Raw genomic sequence first — 13334 nt, forward strand, 5'->3', positions numbered from 1 at the left:
AGCTTGAACCTATTAAAACATGTTTTGTCTTTGCCAGTTTATTCCTGCAGCCATATGAAAAATTTGTTGTGTGAACTTTATTTGCATAACTATGTTGTAGCTTCAGATAGTGAGTGGAATCCTTTGTTATATATTGGTGATATCCATATAAAAGCTTTAATGTCATGGATTCAAAATGAGATCAGCATGGGGGCACAAGCCAAAGCACACAAGGATTTTGAATTTGATTGTCCATTGCCATTGATGAAGGAAGCAAAAGAGCCAAGAGTTTTTTATTATGAATGGTAGAAATTACTAGTAAGACAAGATGTTAGGAATCTAGTGTTGTCGATGAGGGAAAGAATATACCAAGCATATGAGCATTTAGCTCAAACTGAAATTGCAGCTACAATTGATGGCTTAACTCAGTGCTGGAATAACTTGCCAGAAGAATTGAAGCAGGGAGAACCTCATTCATTGCCAAATTTCCATGCAGCTATGCAAAGAGCCCCTAAATATATACAACTGGGCAAAGAGAAAACCAATAACTGGGTATCTTTGATCTTCAGCCTCTTATTCTTATGTGGCCATTATTGGGATGTAAGACTATAGATAAGCTCTATGAAGTAGTTACAAAAGAGGCCAGATGGTCCAGGTTGGAAAAGATGAAAGGGTTTTACTGGAATTTAGCTTCAGGAGGAACAAGTCAAGGAACCATTGGTGACCTAAGAGTTAGTGCAAGAATCATAAATTTTCCTCTTATTGGAGGATCAGCAAGACCTTAAAGTCGGGGGGAAAGATGAGTTGAGACATTGGCATAGTTTTATCCTTAGAACTCTTAAGCTTTTGTCATATTTTGATTTACATAATAGTAAGGATGTATCAAAAGTTTACTATATGTATTTCAGATGTTAGCCTGAACCTATTAAAACATGTTTTGTCTTTGCTAGTTTATTCCTGCAGCCATGTTATTCATTCCTATTGCCATGCGGATTGTTTAGGGTAATATCATGTGTGAAATTAATAGGTGTCCTGATTAATTAAAATATGTATGTATATTCTTGTATGTTATTTCTTTTAAAGTGCAGGGAATAAATGATGTTGCGATGGAAGCTCGCCTATCATGCCAATTGCAGGAAGAGATATTCGAGGATATGACTGAAAGATCGAACAACAGAGATGCTGAAGAGCGTAAGGAACGGCATAGGAGAAGCAATCACGCGATACTACTGATTTCTAACTCAAGTGGACATTGGTGTTGTAAATGCCGCCATAGTATGTTATGATTGTGGTTTGGTTTAGATCCGCATTTTGTGTAGCTTAACTCCAGCTATCTCCTTTCTCAATTAGTTATCCGCCTCTTCTCTTTGGCATGATCTGTGTTGTTTAAATTAGATGTTTTCTTTTAAAATAAGCTCTTCATCTCTTCTCAGAGGTTAGATAGAAAAGAGAGAAAGCAGAGCAGAGGATTTTGAAAATAAAGTTACAAGTGTTTTTGAGTTTCTTTTATGTTGATCATGTAACGACTTCCGAAAAACGATGAATAAAAATATGTTATTCTGAGCACTTAGAGTTGTTTTTGGGAAGCCTAGAATCACTCATCCAAGGGGGCCCACTTGGTGAGTGTTCCTGTGCATGTGTTAAGATTAGTTTTCTTCTTTAGCTGCAGTAGACGTTCTTGCATTGACTATTCTTGCAGCCATTGGAAACAGATCCATTGACTGTTCCTGCAGCCAAACCAAAACAGAGTAATTTCTGTTTATCAGCATTGAACTTAGCGAGTATTGCTTGAATGAATTTATATTAATACAAAGGTTCTCCTATAGCATTTCAATAGTTTCAATTCTTGCTTATCTTTTCTGCATAATGTTAGTTGCTACAATAATGCAGAGTGGTTGTTGTAGGAACTTAGTGCATATATAGTGCAAACCCATTTCAAGTATTACGTCCCTAGGTTAACAATCAAATGAACAATAGCTATAGAAATAGTGACTTTACCAAGTGAATGTCCAAACTTCGGGTTGAGACTTCAACTAGAGTTATTATTCTTATTCTTGGGTTGAACAGGTCTGTCGTTATCTGTGATGATAACTTTGGGGATTCCATATCGACAAATCAAGTAGTTCAGAATTAATTTAGAGATCTGTTTACCAGTGGTGAAGGTAAGAGGGATAGCCTCCACCCACTTGGTGATAATGAATTTATGACTGTTGGAGGATTTAGGGTGGATTTTCCCAATGAGATCGAGCCCCCAATGTGAGAAGGGTCGGGGTGTAATAAAAGGTTGCAACTCTTGCGATGGAGCATGGATCTTATCGCCATGTTTTTGGCAAGGGATACATTTCTTCACATAATTGTATGCATCTACTTCCATTGTAGGCCAGTAGTATCCCGTTCGCAAGAGATTTTTAGCCAAAGTGAGCTCACTTGAGTGTGTCCCACAGATACCTTTGTGCACTTCACGTAGTGCCCATTCAACCTCTTATTTGTCTAAACACCTTAGGAGGTAACCATCGAAATGCCTTCTGAAAGGGGGTGTCTCCAAGGATAGTGTAACGAGCACATTGGCAGAGGAAGGTTTGTTGTTGGGTTTTGGTAAGGTGTGGGGGAATGGTGTTATCTCTTAGGTAAGTGAAGGTCTCTTGATACTAGGGGGATTCAGGACCAACGAGTACGCACACCATTTCAGATTCTGGTAAATCATATGTCGATATGAAGAGTTGTTCAACCAAGAACTCACACTTCTGACTATGTTCCAACATCTAAAGGAGGGAGCCAATAGTGGCCATTGCATTTGCAGCTCTGTTGTTTGTGTGTGGAATTTGATCAAACTTGATTGATGCGAAATGTTGCTTGAGATCTTCAACCATACTACGATAGGGAAGAAGCTTGTCATATTTTGTTTGATACTCGTCATTGACTTGCTTAATGACAAGTTGGGAATCACCATAGACATGTAATTCCAATATCTTCCATTGGATAGCCAAGCGTAGTCCAATAATCAGTGCTTCATATTTTGGAATGTTGTTGGTGCATGCAAAGGCTATCTTGTATGATTTTGGGTTGCAATATCCTTGAGGTGTGATCAATTGTATTCCTACCCCCGATCTATTTTGGGTGCAAGAAATATCAAAGTACAACTGCCATGTGGAGGATGTGGTGACAGTCATTATGAATTTGTCTGGAAATTCTGTAAGGATCGGATGGTCACCTGGAAGTGAAGCATCAGCCAGCTGGTCTGCTATTACCTGTTCTTTGATTTCTTTTCTATCCACATATTCAATGTTAAATTCAGTTAACAACATGACCCATTTAGCAGCTCTGTCAGTGAGAGAAGCCTTTGACAAGAGGTATTTGAGAGGGTCGATCTTAGCAATCAATTTTGTTTTGTTGTTAAGCATGTAGTGTCGGATCTTTTGCATGCTAAAGACAAGTGCTAAGCATTCTCTTTCAATAGGGGTATAATTGAGTTCATACCCTACTAGTGTGCGACTGATGTAGTATATAGCATGCTCCTTTCCCTAATCATCTGTTTATGCCAATAATACCCCCAATGCCACTGTAGTAGCATATATGTACAAAATAAGTGGCTTTCCTAGAATAGGAGGCATGAGAACCGGAGGCAATACAAGATCTTCCTTAAGCTTCTCAAAAGCCTTTTGACACAGGAAGTCCCATTTGAATTTGGTATCCTTGCATAACAAGTGAGCAAATGGGTGACATTTGTCTGCAAGTTGTGAGATGAAGCGTCAGATAGACTGGAGCTTTCCTTGGAGACTGCGCAGCTGTCTAAAGGTCTTGGGGGGAGACATTTCCATGATAGTTTTCACCTTTGCAGGATCAACCTCTATGCCTCTGTGGGAAACGATGAAACCTAGCAGTTTTCTCGATGTGACACCAGAGACACATTTCTTAGGATTGAGACGCAGTCTGTATTTTTCCAATCTTTCAAAAATTTGCCTTTAGATAGGGATGTGCTCATGTCTTGGCTTGGATTTTCCTAGAAGATCGTCCACATAGTCCTCCATGATTTTGTGCAAGAGGTCATGGAAAATTGTTGTCATTTCACGTTGATATGTGGCTCTGGCATTCTTGGGACCAAAAGGCATGACTCGGTAACAAAAGGTTCCCCATGGTGTTGTGAATGTTGTTTTGTGTTGGTCTTCCTCTGCAATCTTAATCTGATTATATCGAGAAAATCTGTCCATAAGTGATAGCATCTCATGTCCCGTTGTGAGCTCTACAATCATGTCTATGTTGGGGAGCGGGAAATCATCTTTAGGGAAAGCTTTGTTCAAATCTCGAAAATCAGTACAAATGCAGATGCCCCCAGCAACTTTGCTGACAGGTACAATGTTGCATACCCATTCAGGGTAGTCTATTGGTTTGATGAGTTTTGCATCCAACATCTTTTGAAGTTCTGCTTTGACCAAGAGTGCAATATGTGGATGCATCTTGCGTAACTTCTGCTTTACTGGTTTTGCATCTGGACAAACAACAAAATTGTGAACTACCAAATCAAGATCTAGGCTTGTCTCTCTTGATCTGTTAAGGACTTGGTAATGAGCACGTTCTTTGGAGTGTCTTTGGTGCCCATATTGATACTGTATGTTTCTTCTATCAGTAAAGTTGACCTGCCTTGTTGAGGAGGAACAATGGTAGAGAGGTCAAGTCCCTCATCCTCAAGTGCCTGATCTAGGTTTTCACTTTCGGATACGCCCTTTGTTTTTACTCTTTTCTCATCCAAAGGTGCCTCAGAGAGGTTTTCACCTAGGGAATCATGGTTTTTCTTTGCATTATCTTTTTTGCGACTAAGGGCATTGACCTGACTACCAAAGTATCATTTTTCATGTAACTGAATCTCATCAACTTTGTTGCAGTCTTCCAAATTGTGCAAGTCAGGAGAGTCATGAGAGCATTGTCATTAACGCAGATGTCTAAAGCAAGTTTGTCTCGCTGGCCCCAGTCTATAAGTTCAGGATGGACAAGTTGTAGCTCATGCAGGATGGGAGAGGTTATGGGAGTGATGGTGTTGACGTGGGTATCAAAGAAGATGTCGTCTTTGTATTCAAAAGGCATTTCATGGAACTCCTCTTCATTAGAGTTTTCGACATCCAAAGAAGGACTTGAAGGGGCACCAGTGATAGTGATCTTAGGCACTGGAGTATAACCCAAGCCCCTGTTATACTTGTATGAGATGGGATTTATTGGTGCTTTTATTCCTTTCTCTTCTAGTCCCAGGTCGTGTCCTTTGTAGCCCATCTTCTCTACTATAGTTGATTCTTTTGGATACATTTTCTTAGGTATTTTTGCTAGGTCTTCATCTTCTTCTTGGTACAACCATGAAGACACATTTGTCTCGAGACTCTCCTCATCAAGTGAACCCCATTGCTGAAAGGTGGTATCTTTACATTGTATAACATGTTTTTGATCTTTTTTTATTTCTTTTGGCTTGCCAAATGATTTGGGAGACAAGGGGAGATTGCCTATTTAATAAAACATCCTCGAGTTTGTATTCTTTGCAACCATTATCCAGGATCTTGATTTTGGGCTCTTCTTGGTATGAGGTGGAGGCGGCGTTTGATGTGTCAAATGGAGGAGTTGGAGAGGGTCTATTTAATGGGCAATGATATGGATGTTTCCCCTCTAATAGCTTGCAATATTGAAAGGGTTGTGGATCACCTTTGATAGTGATCTCTCTTCCATTGAAGGGGAATTTGATGCATTGATGATAAGTGGAAGAGACGACCTGAAGGGAATGAATCCACGGTCGTTCGAGGAGGATGTTATAAGGGAGATCAAGATCCAAGACTTGGCAAGGGGTCTCAATTGTAATAGGGCCCACTTGAAGAGGCAAGGTGATCATTCCTTTAGAAACTCTTTCTGCATCATCATAAGCTTTTATTGTGATTCTTCTTGACGTATCTACCAGGTCCTCAGAAAGTCCCAATTGCTTTATTAACTTGTATGTACAAATATTGAGTCCAGATCCACCGTCTATCAAGATGCGTTTAACTTTGTGTTTTTGGATGAGGGCTTCGATATGTAATGGTTTGTTGTTGTTTATTGTGGTCCCATCGGGCGTGACAAAATGGAGAGAGTGAAAATCAAGAAGGGTAGATTCAATGGTCAATATATAAATAAACAAATCAAAACACAATAAAAACATTATACCTTATAAATTTACCTTCTCCTTCGGATTGAGCCTTTGATGAAGCCAAAGATGCGCCCCTCCTTGACTTGATTGGATTGGCTCCTTGTTTGAATGTGATTAGCTCTCCAAATGTGCATAAAGGATGATGAAATGGATGGAGGATAGATGGATTGAGAATGGGCTGGATAGGCAAGATGAAATTGCTAAAGGACTAAGTGAAGGATGAGTGAGAATTTTGCAAGAGTTTGGGTGCTATGGATGATTTCTAAACTCAAATAGACAACATGAACTTGGATAACTTGGAGATGGAAAATGAAGGAGTGGAGTCTCCAATTTATAGAAGAAGAGGGGAGGAAGTGAAGGGCTAGGCTTAATCCAAGATGGAGGGTCAAGATTGCATGTGAGCCCACACATGGCCCAAGGGGAGTTGACAAGACAAGTGTGGAGTCCAAGAGATATGTCAGAAAGGCATTTCTTGTCTCCACACTCCTCAAGGTTCATTGGGAAGGCTTTCCAATGCACCTAGGGATGAGAAAAGGAATAAAGTATTTCTTCAGTGATGAGGAGAAGGAATTAAAAATTCCTTAAAAGAATGCTCATAGGGATTGGAGGAATAGAAAAGAATTAAAAATTCCTTGGGTGAAGAGATACCTAGAAGAATGTGAGATTTCACCTAAGAAAAGGGCATTTAAGGAAGGTGGGTGAGTGAGGGGACAAGGAGTTGACTTTGTGGCTAATCATGAGGATTAGCCACTAGCAACTCATTAGAGGATAGATTAGAAAAATGAATAGGTGAGATTAGGGCAAGCGGGATTTGTAGGAGGATTTGACTAAGAGAGAGAATGAGTGGAGGGAATTATAAATTAGAAGAATAATGATAAATGAGATTAGGGGTGCTTCTAGAAGAATTAATTAGGTCAATGATAGATTAGGAAAAGGTGATTTGTAGGAATCACCTGAATTAATTAATTAATTAAAGGGGGGATTTAGGAAGAATAAATTTTGGGGACTTTGGAAGAATAAGAGTATATTGATTTATTAAATAAATCAATTACTGGACTATAGTGACAATATTAATTAAATTCAATTAATATTGAGAAAGAATAAGGATTATCATAATTAATAAATTAATTATGTGAGTCAATTAAATTAATTAATTAAAAACAAGTAATTTAAGTGTCTACATAGTTCATTGTTTTTCTAATTTATTTGAGAGTGAGACTATTATATAGCTTTTTTTTTTTAAAACCAAGTATGCTCTTCTCCTATATTCTCGAGTGACTTGGAGAATTAAAATAGTTTAAAGGAAAATAAGCTTCTAGTTACATCTGGTTTTATATATGTGTTCTTTAATATCTGGGTGATTGCATTTTTTTGGTAATATTGGAAGCTTATTCAACATTTCCAAAGTGTCCAGAAGGCTTAAGAAAGTCAAAAGTGACTTTTATTTGACCAAAATCAGAGTTTAGAGGACAGAAAAAAAAAAATAAAGTAAAATCTTTTTATTGGAGCTATTTTCATTTCGGCTTTATAATTCCAAATTCCACTCATTTGCAAAAAAAAAAAGATTTATGAATTTTCTTACTACATCGAAAAACTTTTGAGTTTTTTGGTGTTGTTCCTAGAAAATGAATATTTTTTGCAGAAATCGAGTTTGAACATGGAGTAAGTCATTTTCCTTCTTAAAAGTTGCATAACTTTTGCCTTGGGTGTCGTATTTTCGCAAACAAGTACTTGACGGAGAGCTTGAAAGGAGCACTTTCCATTCACGTGGGTCTCATTGAAAAAATCTTCTTTTTTCCATCAAATATATCAAGTTGTATCAACTATTTTTTTTTCTCTTCAACAAGTCATATCTTTCACCTCACAACTTTGTTTTTCAAAAACTAATTGTTGTTGGAAAGGTATTGAGAAGTATCACACAACTACAAGGTTAATTTTCTTACATCTTTTATGAAATAAATTTGTATTAAAACTTTCTATTTCTGGCCATTCGGGCCTTGAAAGCATTGTAATCTGATAAAAAGCCTTCTAACGCTCTAATTATAAAGTGTCAACCTTGTAATATTTTTTTTTTTGGTGGGGGGGGGGGGGAGAGTGATTTCTAAGACTAGTGAAAAAGGGGGTGTCTCTTGTGTCTTCTTTCTTGCACTTTTTTCGATTCTTTGCAATATTTTTTTATGCTATTAACACCATATAATTACTTTGAATAGAAATTTAAGATGATAATATATCTGAAAAGAAATGCATATCATTGTGTTACTATGGGACTTGAAACTTAACCTCAGACTTCTCTCCACTATTGCTACATAGATTCCTACTAAATATCACCACTCAAATGGAAATTAGCAAGATGGGTACTACAGCAGAAAATCATATACACAGTAACAATTTTTCATCCTGGGTTCATGGCTGCCTGCATTTTGTAGCACATGGAGAAGATCTAATCATTTAATTGTATTATTGATTTGCTATAAAACAAGAGAAGAATGGCAACTTTGTTGGCTTTCTTACTGTCTTTCAGGAGATTTCTGCATGTAGCCAAGAGTATGGAGAAGTTTAGGAACTGTAACCATTAGTGCATAATGTGTAAATCTGTTTGTAAACTTGTGTACCCTCGAGACTATTTTGAAGTAATCAACTTCTTATAATAAATTTCAAAACTCAAATAAAGGAAATGGAACATTTATTTGAACAGTTATGTCTTTGAACTTCAAAAGCATATAACACTAAAGCTGAAGATTTCCAATAATTAATCATTTCTTATATGGTTTCAAAGTCGAAATTCTTTATTTATGCTTTCTTGTGTTGATAAGAACTATAGAAATTCAAGTCAAATCATTTTGAGGAAATAAAGAAAATAATAAAACATGACATTGAATGATTTTTCTTACAAGAATTGAAGTAAAGCATATGGCATCATTTTCAAAATGTTTGCAGAAGGCAAATAATAATAAGGGAGGATAGCTACCCATCCATTTTGCAATTTCTTTAAGAAGAAATGCATCTTAAATCACACCAAAGAACATTGGAGTTTTTTGTTTGTCTTCCACGTAACTTTATAATGCTATTGTTACATTTCCAACAATCGTTGGAATTATTTTTTCTCGAGAATATATTGGTTATGTGGTTGTAAATGGCTCTCTTATTATTGTGTGTACCTCATAATGCAATTATTTTTCTTATAATTGATTTAAGACAATTATCTGTCTTGCAATTGCTTTTCTTTTCTCTTTGGTAAGCCTTTTAATTATCATAGCTGCTATGACCTATCATTAATAGTAACTTTGCATTCTCTATCAGAGCCTGCTTCAGAAAATTCATTATTTTATATACCAAGACAGTTATCTGTGTTGCCTGTGTGTTTGTGGCTTGCTTGGAAACCAGTCAATTTGAGACCATGGACATGGGAGTGTTTTACTTCTCGTGCATCCGACTATTTGGTCTTACTGTCTTAAGGTAAATATTTTGAATCCTAGAAGTTGTAGTAGCACAATCATTATAATTTTATTAGGTTTCTAAGAAACACTTGTTATCATACAAGCAAAATTTATAGAACACTGATACAATGCCATGCAAATGAGAAGCAGCAATGTTTGTGCATATTTGTGAATTGCCAACAATGTATTTTAGATTCTTTAAGTTTGACATGTTTAATAGAAAGGAAATATATCAAACTCATTATCTATTTCTGGAGTTCTCTGAGATCTAATAGCATACTTGTTACTTTCAATTGCAATCAATTGAATACTGATTACTGAGATATTCATATTTTTGTGTACTTTTGGGGTAGATATCAGCAGGCAAGGAGAAATCTTAAAGGTAATTTTATATTTTACCATCTATTGGTTTTTGTATTATGTAGTTCTAAAATACCAAGATCAGTATTGCTTTCAGATATTGATATGTAAAAGTCTTCCTTTACTAACATCTTTGTTTGGAGAACACATTTTCAATTGTATGCTAAAAGTCAAATTGTTTGAAATATCTTGTTTGGTTGGTGTACAGTCAAGGAGTGGAAGAGAAGCGACTGACGCTTCAAAGTAAGTATTTCAATCTGAGTAAGCAAATGAAATCTTGGAAGGTGCTTTCAATTGGGGATTATCCCTTTTTCCTAATATTTAAGCTCATTCAGACCTGAAATTTCTTCATGTTAAAGCAGGAGGGAACTTCTACGAGCAATAGATGCGAGACTCATGGCATTAGAGCAAGAATTAAGGATGGCTTTTACTCGTGCTGCTGCTGGTGGTTTTGAGATTGAACACATGGGCAATCTCATGATATTTGCAGAGAGATTTGGTGCAACTCGTATGAGGTAAATTCTTCTCTTTCATTTCACATGGTAATTATTCAAAATTATCACAGGCATATTCTATTGCTCTCAATATTCTTGGATGTACTTCATCTTCACACAATTTTTGAGACCAAGCACTACATGCATGTAGTCCAGTGGTTTTCTCTGTTTTTTTCAGATCCCAAGTTGCAAGATCAAAAGTTAAATGATAAAACTGGACTTACAATAATGGTCAGTCTGTTGCAACACCCATTGGGTGCTGAGATTGTCTTCTGCAATGAAAAGTACAATTTATCCCTTATCATATGTGCCATTAACTTTGTAATTTTTGGTCAATCGTCATGGATCCTAACCAAGATTTTTCACAGGAATGCTTGTGCCAAGTTTTTGGCATTATGTCAGAAATGGCAAGAAATTTACTCCACGGTCAATGAGTCAAATGCCATCTTTCCAAGTTCTGATGTATCGAGAAATAGATTACATGGCAACTTCATACCATTTCTCTTCCCAAAAATCAACAAAGAACCTGATGCTCAAGGGGAATTTAGAGACATGGTAGGAAGAGAAGAGGATTTGGATTCTGTAGACAGTGGTATTACATCCCAAAAATCTTCAGATTTGAATCGAACACATTTTGCAGAAGCAGCAAATTACAGGTCATTGGAATCTGCTGTTTCAGTTTCAGACATAAAGCCAATTAGAAAGTAATTGGGGACCCACAATCCTCTTCATGCTTGCATCATTTGCACATGTTTTACTTCTCCTCAAGTTGCACTTAAAAGATGTGCATGTGTAAATAAGGAATTTTATGTAAGAAACTCATTAGTCAATATTATTCGCATGTTAAGTTTATTTAGTCTTAAGAATCTTTCTAGAAGTCTTAGTTGTCAATTAAATTTTATCTCATCTTTTGACATTTGATTTTTGCATCTTAGGTCATTTAATATTTATCGAGTTAGTTGTCTCATATCATAAGATTAAGACACATGTCGTGATCTTGTCTAATCCTACCTATCAACCTTGCATTAAAAAAAGGCATCATGTGTACATTTTGTAAGTCCAGTATCAATGTAATATATCATGCCCATAATCAAGTAATACTTTTCTCTTGATGCTCTCTCATGGAAGGCATTTTTTCTTTTCAAGATGATCCTAAAAGATTAAGTTTATTAACAACTCTAACATAACAAAAATTCTTAAAGTATGTATATTGATTACATGACTCTAAATGAAATCACCATTACAATAGGCATCATATTCCAATGATAAATGGCTTGTTATACGAACTTCAACATGCAAAACATTTTACAAAGATCTTAAATCGTTGTTATCATCATTTGTATATAAACATTTGTATATAAAAGAAGATATTTGAAAGATTGCATTGAAAACTAAGCAAGGCCTTTATGAATGGTTAATGTTACTTTTTTTTTGGAAAAAGTAATTCACCAACTACTTTTATAAGATTGAAGAATTATATGCCACGCAATTTCATAAAGTTATGTAATTATCTATCTAAATAATATCCTAGTTTTCAATGCTACTTGGGAAGAGCATCTTATCACATTAAACAAATCTTGCAAAAGGTTACAACATCACTACTATGTAATATAAAATAGAGTGAATTTAGTATAATAACTTATTGGTGTATTTAGCAAATGTGATAGAAAGAGAACTAAGAATATAAAAAGAGTATTACTTATTGGTGTATTTAGTACATGCAAGAAATAAACTGCAACATACAAGACATTTAAATTGGAAAGTATTCTTACAAAATTTAATTTGATGATCATTTGTGTGGTTCTAATGTATTGACAAATATTTATTTGTGTCGCTCATTTTGGTGATGGCAATGGTTACACATTTGAAGCCTTTCACAAAAGAAACATACTCAAAAGGATATGAAAATGATGTAGACGTTGGGAAGAAGTACAAAGAACTTTAAATTTCAGAAATTGTAAGACATGATGAAGACTTCTATCTTAAAAAGGATTTGTCTATAAGCTGCAATATTATGTATGCGTAAGGCACAAAGGTTAATAGGAATGAGTGAGGTGCATACCTCTATAATAGTGGATTACTTTAGTGTTTGCAAAACAATGGCTCATTTGCAAAGGTATGTATTGACCCAAAAATGCAATAAGAGATAGAAAGGTTCTCTACAAGTTGAAAATAGTTTGGCACTAGAAAATTTAAAACAAGAAAGGAAGGAATGAGTTGCCTCTTCCAATCCCCACAAGGCCATGGAAAAGGATTATGTGGACCTTGTAGAGGTATTTTCTATGACTAGACATGAACACGATTATTTATTTATGGCACTTAATAGATTCAACAAATAAGTTTTCTAAAAGCTTGCAAAAAGATTAGCATAGGTAAATAAGTTGATGAAAAGTTCTTGTCTCATGTGAAGTGCACTTTGGACTTAATAAGAAGTTTGTTGGAAAGTTTTAGTCCACCTTGTGGAGTATGATGGATACAAGAATAAAAAAGAGTGTTACATTTCACCAACAAACAAGTGACCATAAAGAGATGAAGCGTAAGTGTCCTAGAGCTTAAGATGAATCATTTTTTTTACATTCAACAATCTTATAGTAGGGCAATTAATTCTTCTACAAATCACTCACCATGTGACATTAGGTACACATGTCATCAAGTCCTCTTCTTGTAGGTTATATATAATAAGTCGAAAAGGTGGCTAAAGCTTCAAAATTTGTTGAGAGGATTGAACAAATCCAACTCAAGGTAAAGGAGCAATTTGAAAAGAACTCAGATTTTGTATTCAAACAAGGTATTATCAACATAAAAAGGAAAATACCTAAAGGTGGGACACAATTTATATGTTCATGACAAGCTACAAGGACAAGCTAAGAAGATTAAGCCACTAAGGTATGTACCTTTCACTATTTT

General features: G+C 35.8%; 1 protein-coding gene across 1 annotated transcript; it reads left to right on the top strand.

Annotated features, from left to right (window-relative positions):
- Positions 1-330: 330 nt before the first annotated feature.
- Positions 331-11279, top strand: LOC131856873 (uncharacterized). The gene is made up of 7 exons (XM_059208824.1): positions 331-531; positions 1068-1180; positions 2047-2098; positions 9896-9955; positions 10142-10176; positions 10296-10448; positions 10796-11279. The coding sequence occupies exons 1-7, from the start codon at positions 331-333 to the stop codon at positions 11133-11135; spliced, it is 954 nt and encodes a 317-aa protein (XP_059064807.1). The 3' UTR covers positions 11136-11279.
- The last annotated feature ends 2055 nt before the right edge of the window (positions 11280-13334 follow it).

This window comes from Cryptomeria japonica, chromosome 7 (genome assembly GCF_030272615.1).
Source record: "Cryptomeria japonica chromosome 7, Sugi_1.0, whole genome shotgun sequence".
NCBI lineage: Eukaryota > Viridiplantae > Streptophyta > Pinopsida > Cupressales > Cupressaceae > Cryptomeria > Cryptomeria japonica.

Excerpts from the sequence above, each read along its gene's own strand:
- LOC131856873 (XM_059208824.1), top strand. The coding sequence starts at position 331 with ATGAGGGAAAGAATATACCAAGCATATGAGCATTTAGCTCAAACTGAA. Across the intron at positions 532-1,067 it reads AAGAGAAAACCAATAACTGG|GGAATAAATGATGTTGCGAT; the intron begins GTATCTTTGATC and ends TTTAAAGTGCAG. Across the intron at positions 10,449-10,795 it reads TTTGGTGCAACTCGTATGAG|GAATGCTTGTGCCAAGTTTT; the intron begins GTAAATTCTTCT and ends GATTTTTCACAG.